At 45.5% G+C, this 13,631-nt stretch overlaps 1 protein-coding gene across 1 annotated transcript in view; it reads left to right on the top strand.

Annotated features, from left to right (window-relative positions):
- Nucleotides 1-118: 118 nt before the first annotated feature.
- Nucleotides 119-13,631, top strand: part of cdh16 (cadherin 16, KSP-cadherin) — a 33,221-nt gene continuing 19,708 nt past the window's right edge. Inside the window, exons 1-5 of the mRNA XM_070554816.1 lie at nucleotides 119-828; nucleotides 4,563-4,697; nucleotides 4,800-4,956; nucleotides 5,073-5,231; nucleotides 8,556-8,752. Coding sequence (XP_070410917.1) covers nucleotides 751-828; nucleotides 4,563-4,697; nucleotides 4,800-4,956; nucleotides 5,073-5,231; nucleotides 8,556-8,752 — 726 coding nt within the window. The 5' untranslated portion in view covers nucleotides 119-750. The remainder of the gene's footprint in view (nucleotides 829-4,562; nucleotides 4,698-4,799; nucleotides 4,957-5,072; nucleotides 5,232-8,555; nucleotides 8,753-13,631) is intronic.

Here is a 13,631-nt window from a genome sequence, read left to right as displayed (position 1 = left end):
CACCAAACATAATCAGCACGAGTCTGGGAAAATGGAGTGATGGATTGCATCCTCATGAATATTTATTTGATTCTGTCAGCGGAATGGAACCATGCTGACCACAGGTTTGAAAAAGGAAGGAAACTAGGTTGTTTAGCATGTTTCGTCTCAAAGTGTTAACCATTAATCCACCAAACGAACGCAAAAGAACACTATTTTCCACCCGATTCAAACCTCTCTCACAGCTCTCAGAAGCAACACACACATCTTCTGCAGGAGGTAAGATGAACGTTTGTAGTACAGAATTATTTGTTTTGTCTGCCACAGTCTAATTTTGTTAAGCTACAAAAAAATCTATGCTTGAGTCTTTAAGTGAACTTCATGAGACAAAAGTGCAACTTTAATCCTGCAGAAGTCCTTTATTTTGAAAGGGTTCGTTAGCCGTTGTCTGTTGGTCATCTGCCGGCATTTTTCAGTCAATCAAGTGTTGCTTTAATGCTTTTGTATGAATGTCATGATCGTTATTCAGTAACAGAGGTGCATCTGGGCTGATCTAAAACACAGCGACTGTGCCACGTTCACTGGGACACATGGCCGTCCAAGGAGTTGCACAACTGCTCTTCACAGCACTTATAGTAAGCTTTTATTTATTTCTAATAGTCTTTTCTGTCACATTTAGTTATTTTATTGCCACCACAATTCCTGAAAAACATCATCAATCACAGTTGCACTAACTCTCCTGTTCCACAGCTGTCAACACTGCACACATTTATGCCATGCTTTGGCGTAAATGTCAAAATTGGCGTTCCCGAAAACTACGATGGCATTTTCCCATGGTATCTTGCCAAGGTAAGACATTTAAAGGTGTGAGAACCTCGTTTAATCAATACATTTGCAGTGGTCTCTGGTAGGAATGAATGCCTTGCAAGCTGTGCTCAGGGCAAATAAATAAATAAAACAGAATTGCTTTTCTCAGCATAGACAAGTCTGCTGCGGCAGAGAGAGAAACAACATGGCATGATTTGGAGTCTTATTTCCTGACATTTGGAAATCTTGCCTCAGACTGGAAAACAAAAATGCGACTCTTACCACTAACTTGCAACGTGGATGTTTTATCTCCACAAATAACATAAGCCTGGCCTGGAGGAGGTTTTCTGTGTGGTTCAGTTGCAAATGCTAATAGTTAGCTTTTAGCCGAGACGTTCTCTGCTTTTTCTGGAGACTAGACCAATAACAGCCTTCGCCGTCATGAGTCAAGATGGGTGAGTCCATGAAAGATAAGTGACAGTGTGAAGTAGATCATTCAGGCTTTTAAATCCTGGAGTTTCACCATCAGAAGCTAATGCAGCAGATCGGTGTAGGAAACTGTTTCATGTTCAGCCTGCATGATGATCTCAGAGACCGATTCTTATCAGAACTAATAAAGAAATGGTTTTCAGTGAAAAACACCTTTCATGATCCTTAAATAATTATACTTGTTTATTTTTCTTTGTTTTTTGTGTGATTCTCAAAATACTAGAATTTTTGAATCAATAGCAAATTTTATAAAATTTTAAAGTTTACAAAATTTCTTTATTTTTAAACCAGACATAACAGTTTTCTCAACATTCAATAATAAACATGTACTACTCTGCTTTTGTGAGTGATTTTCAAGTTTTGGTAACACTTTACAACAAGGATCCCTTTATTAACATTACTTATTGCATTGATAGGCATTAATAAACTAAGTATCCCTTTATTACAATAGAATAGAATAGAATAGACTTCATTGATCCCACAGTGGGGAAATGCACTTGTTACAGCAGCACCAACACTTAAGGGAATAATTTGAAGAAAATAATAACAAAGGTACATGTATACACACATAGGCAGTAGTCTAGTATTGTAACTTTCGACCACTAAAAACCACAAATAAAAAGGAAAAAATAAATTTGGGTTCTAGCACTATGCAGCACACTGCAAGAGACATGGACATACTCTGTAAATCTGGTATTGAACGAGTATTGAACACATAATGAACACATAATGAATATTGCATTGGGGTTATTGTGTAACAAGATAGTGCCAGTACAGCTTAAACTGAGGAGTTACTTAATGCATTATTAAGCATTAATAAATAAAATAACCCTTTATTAACTTTACTTAATGCAATATTAAGCATTAATAAACAAAATAACCCTTTATTAACTTTACTTAATGCAATATTAAGAATTAATAAACAAAGGGTCCCTTTATTAACATTCTATGTTAACTTTTAAGTGTCCTTAAGATTAGAACAAAGGGCTGGATGTCTGCTTAGTAATGCATTACATAATATGGTTAAGCAGTTAGTTATTTCTTTATTAAATATGTTATTAATGCTTAATAATGCACTAAGTGATGTTAATAAAGGAACCCTTTTGGTACATCGTGAATTCAGTCACCATTCCTGCATTTGCAGCTTGCCACTCCTGCTGACCCATAGGGACTTTTAATAAAAGACCATTGTTGCTCTGTAAGCAACAGTAAACAAAGGTTGGTTTAAAGCCAAAATAGCATCTGCTTCCTTTTATTTTCACCCTTTTTTCTGCACTCAAGGCTGAAGATGTACAAACGTGCTGCCGTCATCACCACTCTAAATTTGGCATGTTCGCAGCACTTTTCTGGTTGCGACCCAGCTTCTGTCTTTCGTCCAGCTGGGTGGCAGGTGTGTTTTATTCATACGTGTCACTCAGACGTCCTCTGGGCTGCGCATGAGCACACGGCTTTACTGTGATGTCATTCCACATCTTGCATAAAATCAAATAATTTGTCCTGTCTTTTTTATTAAACTGAGTGTCATTAACATGACAAACTCATGGCCTGTTTGGAGGATGATGAGCACACTTGGCGTTATTAATGGAACGAACACAATGATTGCCTCAGATTTGTTCAAGGTAAAAGCCTTTTCACGCTGCTCACAGAGCGGCCTACTTGTTCGTCCTTCCATTTAGATGTCTTCAGTGATTCATTTTGGAACCACAATGACACAAAAACACAGTGGATGGCTTAACTAATGGTTTTTAATTAATCATGAAGGCTGCCTTTGAATAAACATCCCTGGCTGATCTAGTTTTACTTTAGCAAGACCTTCCAGCTATTTTGGGAGTATTTGTTAGGGTAAGGATCTCTGACACGAGTGGGCGAGAAGCAGATTAGACCCCAGATGGGTCCATAATTTCTTACTGTCATCCATGTTTTCAGAAACTGGAGTTACAGTAGGTTCCTGCTGCAGAAACAATTATTTGTAAACAACTAAAGGTTCCATGCTATTTTAAACCTTTGGGAACAAAGATAGGCATGGTATATGACAAAGTATTGCTGTTGTCTTTTATCTTAAATAACCAGCCTGAGTTTATGCCCGGAAACAAAATGCTTTGTTTAAGTGAAACTCCCATGCCCACTCCAACAACACGTGCCTGCAACTGCATGTTAGGCATGCTGATTACCGTACTGGCTATGGTAGTCAGTAGTTAAGGCATTCCAGTCCAGCCCTTTAACCACCGGATTACCGAGCCTGCTACATCACGCCAGTCGTCTAACATACATATCTGGCCAAGAGAGTCAGGTGTCAGACCAGCTTCTGGGACAGGAGCAAGGCCTGACGACAAGGCTAGTTTCCATTGATGTTTTACAAGATTTTCTAAGTAAAACTCAATTTTTGCAGCTGAAACAGGAAAATGCATAAATGCAGCCAAATTTTTTATTTTTTTATTTTTATGAAGAAATAATAATATCACATGGTAAAAAGCCCCCCAAAAGTAGATTTTCCATGATGTGGCCACTTTAAACAAACATTTTAATCATTTTTTTTTCCAAATCAGGATTGGGGTTTTATGAGGTCATCCCGTGAAGCACAGGCACAAATACATTATTATGCGGCTATTTCAGTTTCATCAGCAGAGATATTTTTCGACACCTTGGTCTGATCATGAAATCAACTGCATCCCACATAGTTTATTTTTGTTTTAATTTTTAAATGTTTTAATTCTGTGCAAAAAGATGTAACTGCTCTTGTCTTCATTCCAGGCAGAATGTTTCTATTTACTCACAACCGTGCTGTCAAATTCACGAGCTTACAAATATTTGCTTTTCGAGTCCAGAAAGCAACATCTGGGCTCGAAAAGCAAACAGCTGTTTGGTATGCATCTGATTGGGTCTATTTTTAGCAGAGGAATCATACACAGCTAATGAGCAAGCATGTGCAGACAGCCGCAGCGACGGTGCGTCTAGAGTCTTGTTGAGAGATTTTAAATTCGAAAAATGCGCCTGGAAAGTTTTTGTTTCCTGAATCCCTTGTTTGCCATGAACATGTGGATTGTTGTCCATGAGAGACAGAAAATAAAGAAGCTAATTGGTAATGATAAAGAAAAATACTGCCTCCCTAACTCCAAGATCTCTGATGACAATTTAGCGAAGAAACATCACAACATGCCGGTGATTTTTAGTTTAAAGCAAATGATGTATGGATAGACTAAACTCATATTCAGTGAATATAAACCAGTCATTCAGAAAAATATGGTATTCTTCCAAAAACACATTATTTCTTGCTCTATTTTGTACAGCTTCAAAACCTGCCAAGCAATTTCACCGACCTGGTGCTGACAGGAGATGACGAAGGAATATTTGGAGTTGACGCTCCGTTTCTGTTTGCCATAAAACCCCTGGACAGAGAGAAACAGCCGTCCTACTCGCTACAGGTAGAAAAACATGTTTTAGTGTTAAACGGATGTTTATTTCTCCCTCAAATTGACGGTGAAGTTGTAAATTGATCCCAGCACATTCTTATCTTTGTGTTGCAGGTGTCCTTCAGATCATCGGAGGCTCCTCAGAACATCAGATCTCCTGTGCATCGTCAGAGCTTCACAGTTGAAGTGTGTGTCATAGACAAAAATGACAACGTGCCCACTTTCATAGAGGAGAGCATGAGAGGGAGCGTTCAGCTCGGGCTTCTTAAAGGTAAGACCTCCAACCCAGTTTCAAACAGCATCTCATGTTATTTAAAACGTGACCACATTCTGTAACATCACGCAGATGTTACCACTTGGTGTTCTCGCATCATCTGCATCTCTCAGGAATCCCATTCATGCAAGTGGAGGCTCTGGACCGCGATGACCGAAACACCCCTCACGCCGAGCTGCGCTTCAGCCTGATGGAGCAGACCCCCAGGATCCCATCTAGTCAGATGTTCTTCATCGACTCCATCAATGGAGAGGTTTCCCTCACCGAAGAAGGTCACTCCTTACTTTTTATTTGTAAATTCTGTGATGAAAAGTTATTTTTTTCTCCAAACATATTTTTTAGAAGATTGCAAACTCTACTTTAGTCATGTTTCTCGTACCGATTTCTTTTATTTAAGTGCCATAATCTTCTTTTGACCTCTGCAGTTGAAGTTGACACTCATGCCTGTCACAGCCTGTCCTGTCTCCCCACTCAGTTCAGTTCTGTGTCTCTCCTGATTGCTCCCACCTGCCTTTCATCTCCCAATCACTGTAGATCCCAGCTCCTCGTGTATTTAAATCCTCCCGATTCTGTCTTCCTTGTCTGTCCATTGTTTCAATGTCCCACGTGCCTTTTATTAAAACCCTGCCTGCCTGCTTCTCCCCCTGCACTTGGATCCTCACCTCCGCTCACCTCGCCTGCGCAACAGTGACAGAATGCACAGACCTTGTGAAGGATCCAGCGGGGAAACTCTCCCCTGGGAGTACCTGCTCTGGTGGCTCACCCTGAGCCACCGGCTGGCCTCCCCTCCTCCAGCGCCGCCTCACCGCAGACTCCGTCGCCAAACCTCGACCTCGGCGATTCTCTCCACCCTCCCGGAGCCAGATGGGAGGTTGGACTGGGAGACGCAGCCGGACCGCTCCTGCTATGTGGGCACCAGACTGGCTGTGTGCTCCCCCAGGGTTGGCCCACGGTGCTGGGAGGAACCCGGGCCCCACCGTCACCTCCAGCCCCGGAGCTGCACTGCGGGCTCACTGCTACCCCTGCTGATGTCACCTCCAGCTCCTCAGTGAGTCAGCCTCCAGGGGGCTTTGCGAGGACGTCTCGTGGGCGGGGCACCCAGCCAGAGGACACCCCTCCCGAGGTCTCCTCCCATTCCAGTGGGGCCACGAGAGGGACCAGACGGTGAGATCGAGGGAGCAGAGTGGTGCCACCCATTTCTGAGGCCCCTGCTCTGCGCGCCAGCTTGGACCCCCAGCCTCTGTCTCTGGGCCAGTCAGCACCTCCCTCGTCTACAGGCCAAGGGACCGAGCATGCAGCCCATCCAACAGAGCTCACAGGCCTCCAAGCTGAGCTGGTCCAGCTCCATCAACTCCTAAGCCTCCAGGAGTTCCAGCTGGAGACTCTATCCTCCCTGGTTCTCCAAGAGACGTTTCCAGTCCAGTCAGCGGCCCCGCCTCCAGTCGAGTCAGTGGTTCAGCCTGCAGCGGCTCCGCCTCCAGTCCAGTCAGCGGCTCCACTTGCAGCGGCTTTGCCTCCAGTCCAGTCAGAGGCCCTGCCTCCAGCGGCTCCAGAGACTCTACCTTCAGTCAAGTCAGCGGCTCCGCCTCCAGTCCAGTCAGCGGCTCCGCCTCCAGTCAAGTCAGAGGCCCCGCCTCTAGTCCAGTCAGAGGCCCTGTCTCCAGTCCAGTCAGAGGCCCCGCCTCCAGCAGCTACAGACAGTCAGCCTCCAGTGGCTCCAGAGACTCCGGCTCCAGTGATTCCACCTTCAGTCAAGTCAGCGGCCCCAGCCAAGTCAGCAGCTCTGCCCCTAGTCCAGTCAGCGGCCCCGCCTCTAGTCCAGTCAGAGGCCCTGTCTCCAGTACAGTCAAAGCCCCGCCTCCAGCAGCTACAGACACTCCAGCTCCAGAGACTCTGCCTAAAGTCACGTCAGCAGCCCCACCTGCAGCGTCTACACCTCCAGTCAAGGCAGCGGCCCCACCTGCAGCAGCTCTGCCTAAAGTCCAGTAGGCGGCACCACTCCAGCCGGCGCCTTCAGCGCCTCCACTGCAGTCGGCGCCTTCAGCGCCTCCATACCAGTCGGGTCCTCCACTCAAGTCTGCTCCTCCACTCTACTCCAGCCGGCGCCTTCAGCGCCTCCACTCCAATCGGCTCCTCAACTCCAGTCGGCTCCTCCACTCAAGTCTGCTCCTACACTCTATTCTAGCCGGCATCTTCAGCGCCTCCAATCTAGTCGGCTCCTCCACTCCAGTCGGCTCCACTCCAGCCGGCGCCTTCAGCGGCTCCACTCCAGCCGGCTCCTTCAGCGCCTCCACTGTAGTCGGCGCCTCCACTCCAGTGGGCTCCTCCACTCCAGTCAGCTCTTCCACTCAAGTCTGCTCCTACACTCCACTCCAGCCAGCACCTTCAGCGCTTCCACTCCAGTCGGCTCCTCCACTCAAGTCAGCTCCACTCCAGCCGGCGCCTTCAGCTGCTCCACTCCAGCCGCCGCCTCCTTCAGCAGCTCCGCTCCAGCCGGCGCCTCCAGCGGCTCCACTCCAGCTGGCAGCTTCAGCGGCTCTACCCTAGCCGACGCCTTCAGCAGCTCCACTCAAGTCGCCTCCACTCCAGCCGGCGACTTCAGCGCCTCCCCTCAAGTCGGCGCCTTCACTCAAGTCGCCTCCACTCCAGCCGGCGCCTTCACTCCAGATGGCGCCAGCCCTGTCCTCGCCCGTCGCCTCCTGCGCCCCAGACGCAGACCCCCAGACTCCGTCTTGGCCTGCATTGGGCGTCCAGTGCCACCCTTTGGGGGGGGGGGGGGGGGGGGGGGGTACTGTCACAACCCATCCTGTCCCCCACTCTGTTCAGTCCTGTGTCTCTCCTGATTGCTCCCACCTGCCTCTTGTCTCCCAATTGCTGTAGATCCCAGCTCCTCATGTATTTAAACCCTCCCAATTCTGTCTTCCTTGTCTGTCTTTTTTCTGACTCTTAAAACTGAAATTAAGTTGTGTTTTTAATTTGATTTAAATTAATTTGTGCATTTTAATTGTGCTGTCAAATTGTTTTTAATGTCCGTGCCGTTCTCGCTGATGGAAAGCCCATTGAATATCCCCTGTATTAAATGTACTACACAAATAAAGTTAACAAAATTAGGCAGACGCACATGTTCAGGTTTATGCTCACATACAGTAAATATTCTGAGCCTTTTCTGCAGCTCTGCTGTTTCCCTTTGTTACAGTTTGACAGGAGCTGGGTGACTTTCACACTCGCTGGTCCTTTTCAGCCCACAATGCTGCTGATTTCCACTTGGCAAAGAGCTCTGACAACTGCCTCCTTGATTTTCTTCTTCGTCTTCAGACTGAAACTGGTTATGATTGCGTCTCAAGCTGTTTCTCTTCCATTTAGGCTTTTAATGAAAACAGTAACCAGGTGTGGGCGTGAGCACGTGCAGTCTTATGTCTCAGTCATCCGAGAAACACTGCAGTCTGTAACGGGTTTTCTGGGGTTCCAGAAGATCTCAAGTCAGGATTTAGTCTTTACATCTCTACATACTTGAGCTGATTTGTGTGCTTCCTCCACCCAATAACACAATGCCTAAATGTTTATGTCATTATTCTGTTTCCCAAACACCCCTCTAGGCGCCTCAACTCTGGACCCAGAGATGTGTGGCCGCTATAAGCTGTCGGTGATGGTGAAAGACATGGCTGGCAGGTCAAATGCTTTCTTCACTACTGGTATTGTGACTGTTGAGGTTACAGGAAACAGCTGGGCATCACCTGACCCAGTACGGCTTCAGGAGAACCTCCCAGGTCCTTATCCCATTCCCATCTCACAGGTGACTGATCCAGATATTCTCTGGCATCAATTATTACAACTTGGTGTAAATTTTTGTTTATTCAGCCACACCTTTAGTGTTACAATGAATCAAACATGGTCAATAGTCTGGACTGAATAAAAACTCATCTCTTTACTGGTTTTTCTTTTTTTGGAGCCTCTTAGAAGCTCTTTAAGTGATCAAACGCTAAATTATTCAGGTGGTTTAAATGCCATGAATCCTTTCAGGCTTCCTCCTGACTGAGTCACTTTAACTTCCGTTCTCTCTCTCTCTCACACACACACACACACACACACACACACACACACACACACACACACACACACACACACACACACACACACACACACACACACACACACACACACACACACACACACACACACACACACACACACACACACGCAGTCTAACATGTAACATGTTATTTTAGTCCTACTGGAAAACAAAAGAGACATCAATGTTAAATCTGATTTGGACTCAAATTGGTTGAAATTCCATCACGTTTTGACATTTTGAATTCTAAATGAATGTTTCTGCTTCTGCAGTTTTTCTGAAATATGTATCAAACTGATAACTTCAGTCATATTATCGATAATATTAAGACCACAAAGGGTGGATTAAAAAGACAGATTATTGTTATGGTTACTGTGTTGAGTCACGTATTGAAAGCGTTGACAAAAAGGGTTAGACTCACTTAAAAACTGAATTATTTTGAAATCTTTAATAGAAAAAAATCTCCCTCTGGATCTTCTTGTGATATAAGTTTAATGTCTACAATTTTATAAATTTTCATTTGTGTAACCATATGTAACGATGAATCTACATGTGTTTTGTGCATTTGGAGAAGGTGTTCGACCTCGTCCCTCGGGGGGAGGGTCCAATGGGAATGTGAGCTACCAGCCCCTCTGATAGGGACTGACTGTTAGGTCCCTTTATGACCGGTGCTAGAGCTTGGTCCACTTTGTGTGTTGTACCAGTAGAGGTGAAGAGAGAGCTGAGCTGGATGGCAAAGCTCTCGATTTACTGGTTGATCAAAGTTCCAACCCTCACCTATGGTCACGAGCTTTGGGTAGTGACCAAAAGAATGATATCAAGGATAGAAGTGGCTGACATGAGTTTTCTCCACCAGGTGGCTGGGTTCGGTTATCCTGGAGGGGCTCGGAGTAGATCCGCTGCTCCTCCACATCAAAAGAAGCCAGCTGAGGTGGCTCAGGTATCTAGTTAGGGTGCCTCCTGGATGCATCCCTAGTGAGGTTTTCTGAGCACGTCCAACCAAGAGGAGACCTAAAGGAAGACCCAGAGAACCCTGGAGGGACTATGTCTCTCAGCTGGCCAGGGAACGCCTTGGAAGAGCTGGGAAGTCTCGGCCTCCCTGCTTAGGCTGCTGCTCTCATGACCCGACCTCGGGTAAGCGGATGAAAATAGATGGTAAATGGACTAGAGTCCTGTAACAGCCCCCCCCCCCCCCCCCCCAAGGTGCTTTACAACACAATCAGTCATTCACCCATTCACACACACACATTCACACGCAGGTGGAGATGAGCTACAATGTAGCCACAACTGGCCTGGGGCGCACTGACAGAGGCAAGTCTGCCGAGCACAGGCACCACCAGTCCCTCCGACCACCACCAGCAGGCAAGGGGGGGTTAAGTGTCTTGCCCAAGGACACAATGACAGCGACAAACTGAGCGGGTCTCAAACCTGCAACTGTGGCAAGCACGTAACTCCTGTGCCACCATCACCCCAACTGATGGATGGATGTAAAGATTTTAGTTTTGTGGTCAAATCAGTTTCTGATCTCATTCATTGCTTGTAAAAATACAACTCTTATGTGCAACTTGTCTATAAAAACTAAAAACACCTGAAGGTTTTACTATTTTATAATAAAATATCTTGAAGCATTAACTATCCTTTTAAATATATGTATCATTTTTGTGTGGTAAGAAAAGGTTTTACTCATTCAGTTCTGAGAATCGTGGTGAGAAAGAGGAGTGAAGAAATGATTCAGACTCCAAATCAAATGCTTTGTGTTCAATTCTGATCATCTCTGTGGCCACGAGGCACATCGCAAACCTCCCCCTCCGCTTGTAGTCTTCCACCTCCCCCACACTCACCCTCAGCATCTCATCTCTCCTGTTCTAACATCCTCCTCCACCCACAGAAAATGTGTGAATTCACACAAGTGGGTGAATTTCAGTGCCAGTTGTAATTTTCAATGGTTAATTTTAATTTACAGCAAAGAAAAATTGTAGGTGTTTGGCCTTAAAACAGACTGTGAACTACACAGATTTATCTAAAGATCATTTCTTGTTCTTCCAAAAAAAAAAATCTGTTTGGAGATGCTTCAGCAAACATGTTTCTTCTTTGTGTTTATTTGAAAAATCCTAACTGAGTGAGAAATGATGCCTCTGTTGCTCCCGTTCACTCCGTCTGAGAACATTTTGGTGACAGTCCTCCAGCTGTCCTCATCCTAAAACGCTAAATCACACCGAACCAGATGAGGCAGACATGGTGTGCGCTGAGGGGAAGCCTCGTTTCGCCCACGCATAGAAGCTGTCCTGCTGTTCTCAGTGGCTGTTGGGACTAACTGCTGTTATGACACATACTGAGACGACTGTTCAAGGAGACACTATGCATCCCACCTCCCTCGCTGTCATGTATAAGTGGAGCAGTTGTGTCCACACATCCTCTCAGCTGTTGTCTTGAGCGTGCTGATTCTGTCCACGGTGCTGAAATCAGGGTGCTGTCAGAAGTCAGTTATGAAGATTGATCCTCTGGCTGATTTAATTTATTCTGCTGAAATTTTAATAAGAGGTTTCTGTTATTGTTATCAACGCTCATTTGCCTTTTGGTCTCCAGAGGTTCATTTCAATCAGAAATATGTTTCTGATTGAACAAAACTTGGACTACATAATGCAATCATCAAACTACTTGAACCCACTAATGCAAACTACTGGTGATGTCTGGTGATGGGTTAAAGGGCCCCAACAGCAGTGAATACATGAATATAGAATCCGAACTGCAGAAAGTTGTCCGCTTTCACAGTTAGACTCGATCTCCCATCACAAAAAGGTGTGTGCGCTTCTTTCTGTAGTGTTGGTAAAATATCATCGGGTGTTTATCTATGAAATTCTCAGACAGCTATCGTTCTTTGGACGTCGACAACTTTAGGAGTTTATTTAACCCTGCCACTGTCCTAATGGGTGACCCCGCGAGGAAAGTTGACCATTGAGCAGGGTTGATGGTTTATCTCTTGAGGTCCACGTGGCAGGGGTGAGGAGGCACTCACTCCTCACCCCTGGCAGGGTTAAGATGGCCTCTGCCCAAAAATGGAAACAGCTCAGTCAGTCACTCAGATATTGAGGTAAAATATGATGCTGTGGTAACTGAGAGTCATTAACAAAACAGTTATTTTTATTTATGCTAATAAGGGGTCACAATAATGTTTTAAGATCAGCATCTTTGGCCTTCATTGTCAGAGGTGATCTATCGCTGCAAAACAAGTAAAAGGATTTCAATTACTACAAAGAAGATGAACAGAAAAGAGTTTTTATTTTACACATAAATAAAAAAAGGGCTCATGTAAGAAAGCCCAGCAGTTTGCATCGAGTCACTGACGTGTGTCAGAGACGTTGCAGCAATCCCCATACTGAGCAAGCATGTAGCGACAGTGGGGAGGAAAACTCCTCTTTAATTCGCCAGGGTTTTGAGAAGACGGAGGAGAAAGAGACCAGATGCACGATATCAAAGAATCAAAAAAAAGAAATTCAGATTAACTAGTAGTAGCACATGGTCTTGAGTTGGAAAAGCGTAGAATGCCTTCTCCAGGTCAGGGATGAGGTCCTGCCTCAAGAGGAGGAGTTTTGAGTATCTGGGGTCTTGTTCATGAGTGAGGGAAAGATGGAGCTCGAGATTGATAGGCGGATTGGTGCTGCGTCTGCAGTGATGCGGGCGTTGTACCGATCTGTCGTGGTGAAGAGAGAGCTGAGCCAGAAGGCAAAGATCTCGATTTACTGGTTGATCTACGTTCCTGGTCACGAGCTTTGGGTAGTGACCGAAAGAATCCGATTGTGGATACAAGCAACTGAAATGAATTTTCTCAGCAGGGCTGTTCCTTAGAGATAGAGTGAGAAGCTCGGTCATCTGGGAGGGACTCAGAGTAGATCTGCTGCTCCGCCAGTTGAGATGGCTCGGGCATCTAGTTGGGATGCCTCCTGGACGCCTCCCCGGTGAGGTTTTCTGGGCATGTCTAACCTGGAGAATAACTAAAAAGAGACCCAGGACACACTTGAGGGACTATGTCTCTCACCTGGCCAAGGAACACCTTGGGGTTGCTCCAGAAGAACTGGCCCAAGTGGCCGGGGAGAGGGAAGTCTGAGCCTCTTGACTAAGGCTGCTGCCCCCGCGACCCGACTCAGTGGAAGAGAATGGATGGATGATAGATGGATGGTAGTAGCACATTCTGTGTTAAAGAAAGTGAAATGTTATTATCAGGAGAGGGAGAATGTTCAATGGTTGGTAGCAGTGTGCCAGTTGATGGCCCCCTCCATGAGACTGTGACAGCTCAGCAGAATGTCCCATCAGTTGTAGCTTCTCTGGAGAGAAAAAACACATTTAGATTAAACATAAAGTTAACATATGAAATGAATGGAAATGATGCAATTGGAGAGCACTGGTGGGGGAAAATAGTAGTGTGGAAAGTTGTCAGAAGGTCATCCAGCAGTCTAAGCGTATACAGGGAATTAAAGGGTTAATGTTCCACAGTCTGAAAACACACCAAAGACGCATTGTTCACGTAAAGTCCTGCTTTTGAGCAGCTACGTCTGAAACCAGAGTGTTTGTGTGGCAATGAGACGAGGAGATCCTCGTGTCTGAG

This window comes from Nothobranchius furzeri, chromosome 9 (genome assembly GCF_043380555.1).
Source record: "Nothobranchius furzeri strain GRZ-AD chromosome 9, NfurGRZ-RIMD1, whole genome shotgun sequence".
Lineage (NCBI taxonomy): Eukaryota > Metazoa > Chordata > Actinopteri > Cyprinodontiformes > Nothobranchiidae > Nothobranchius > Nothobranchius furzeri.
The sequence above is the reverse complement of the archived record's forward strand: the minus strand, read 5'-3'. Positions and strand labels throughout refer to the sequence as shown.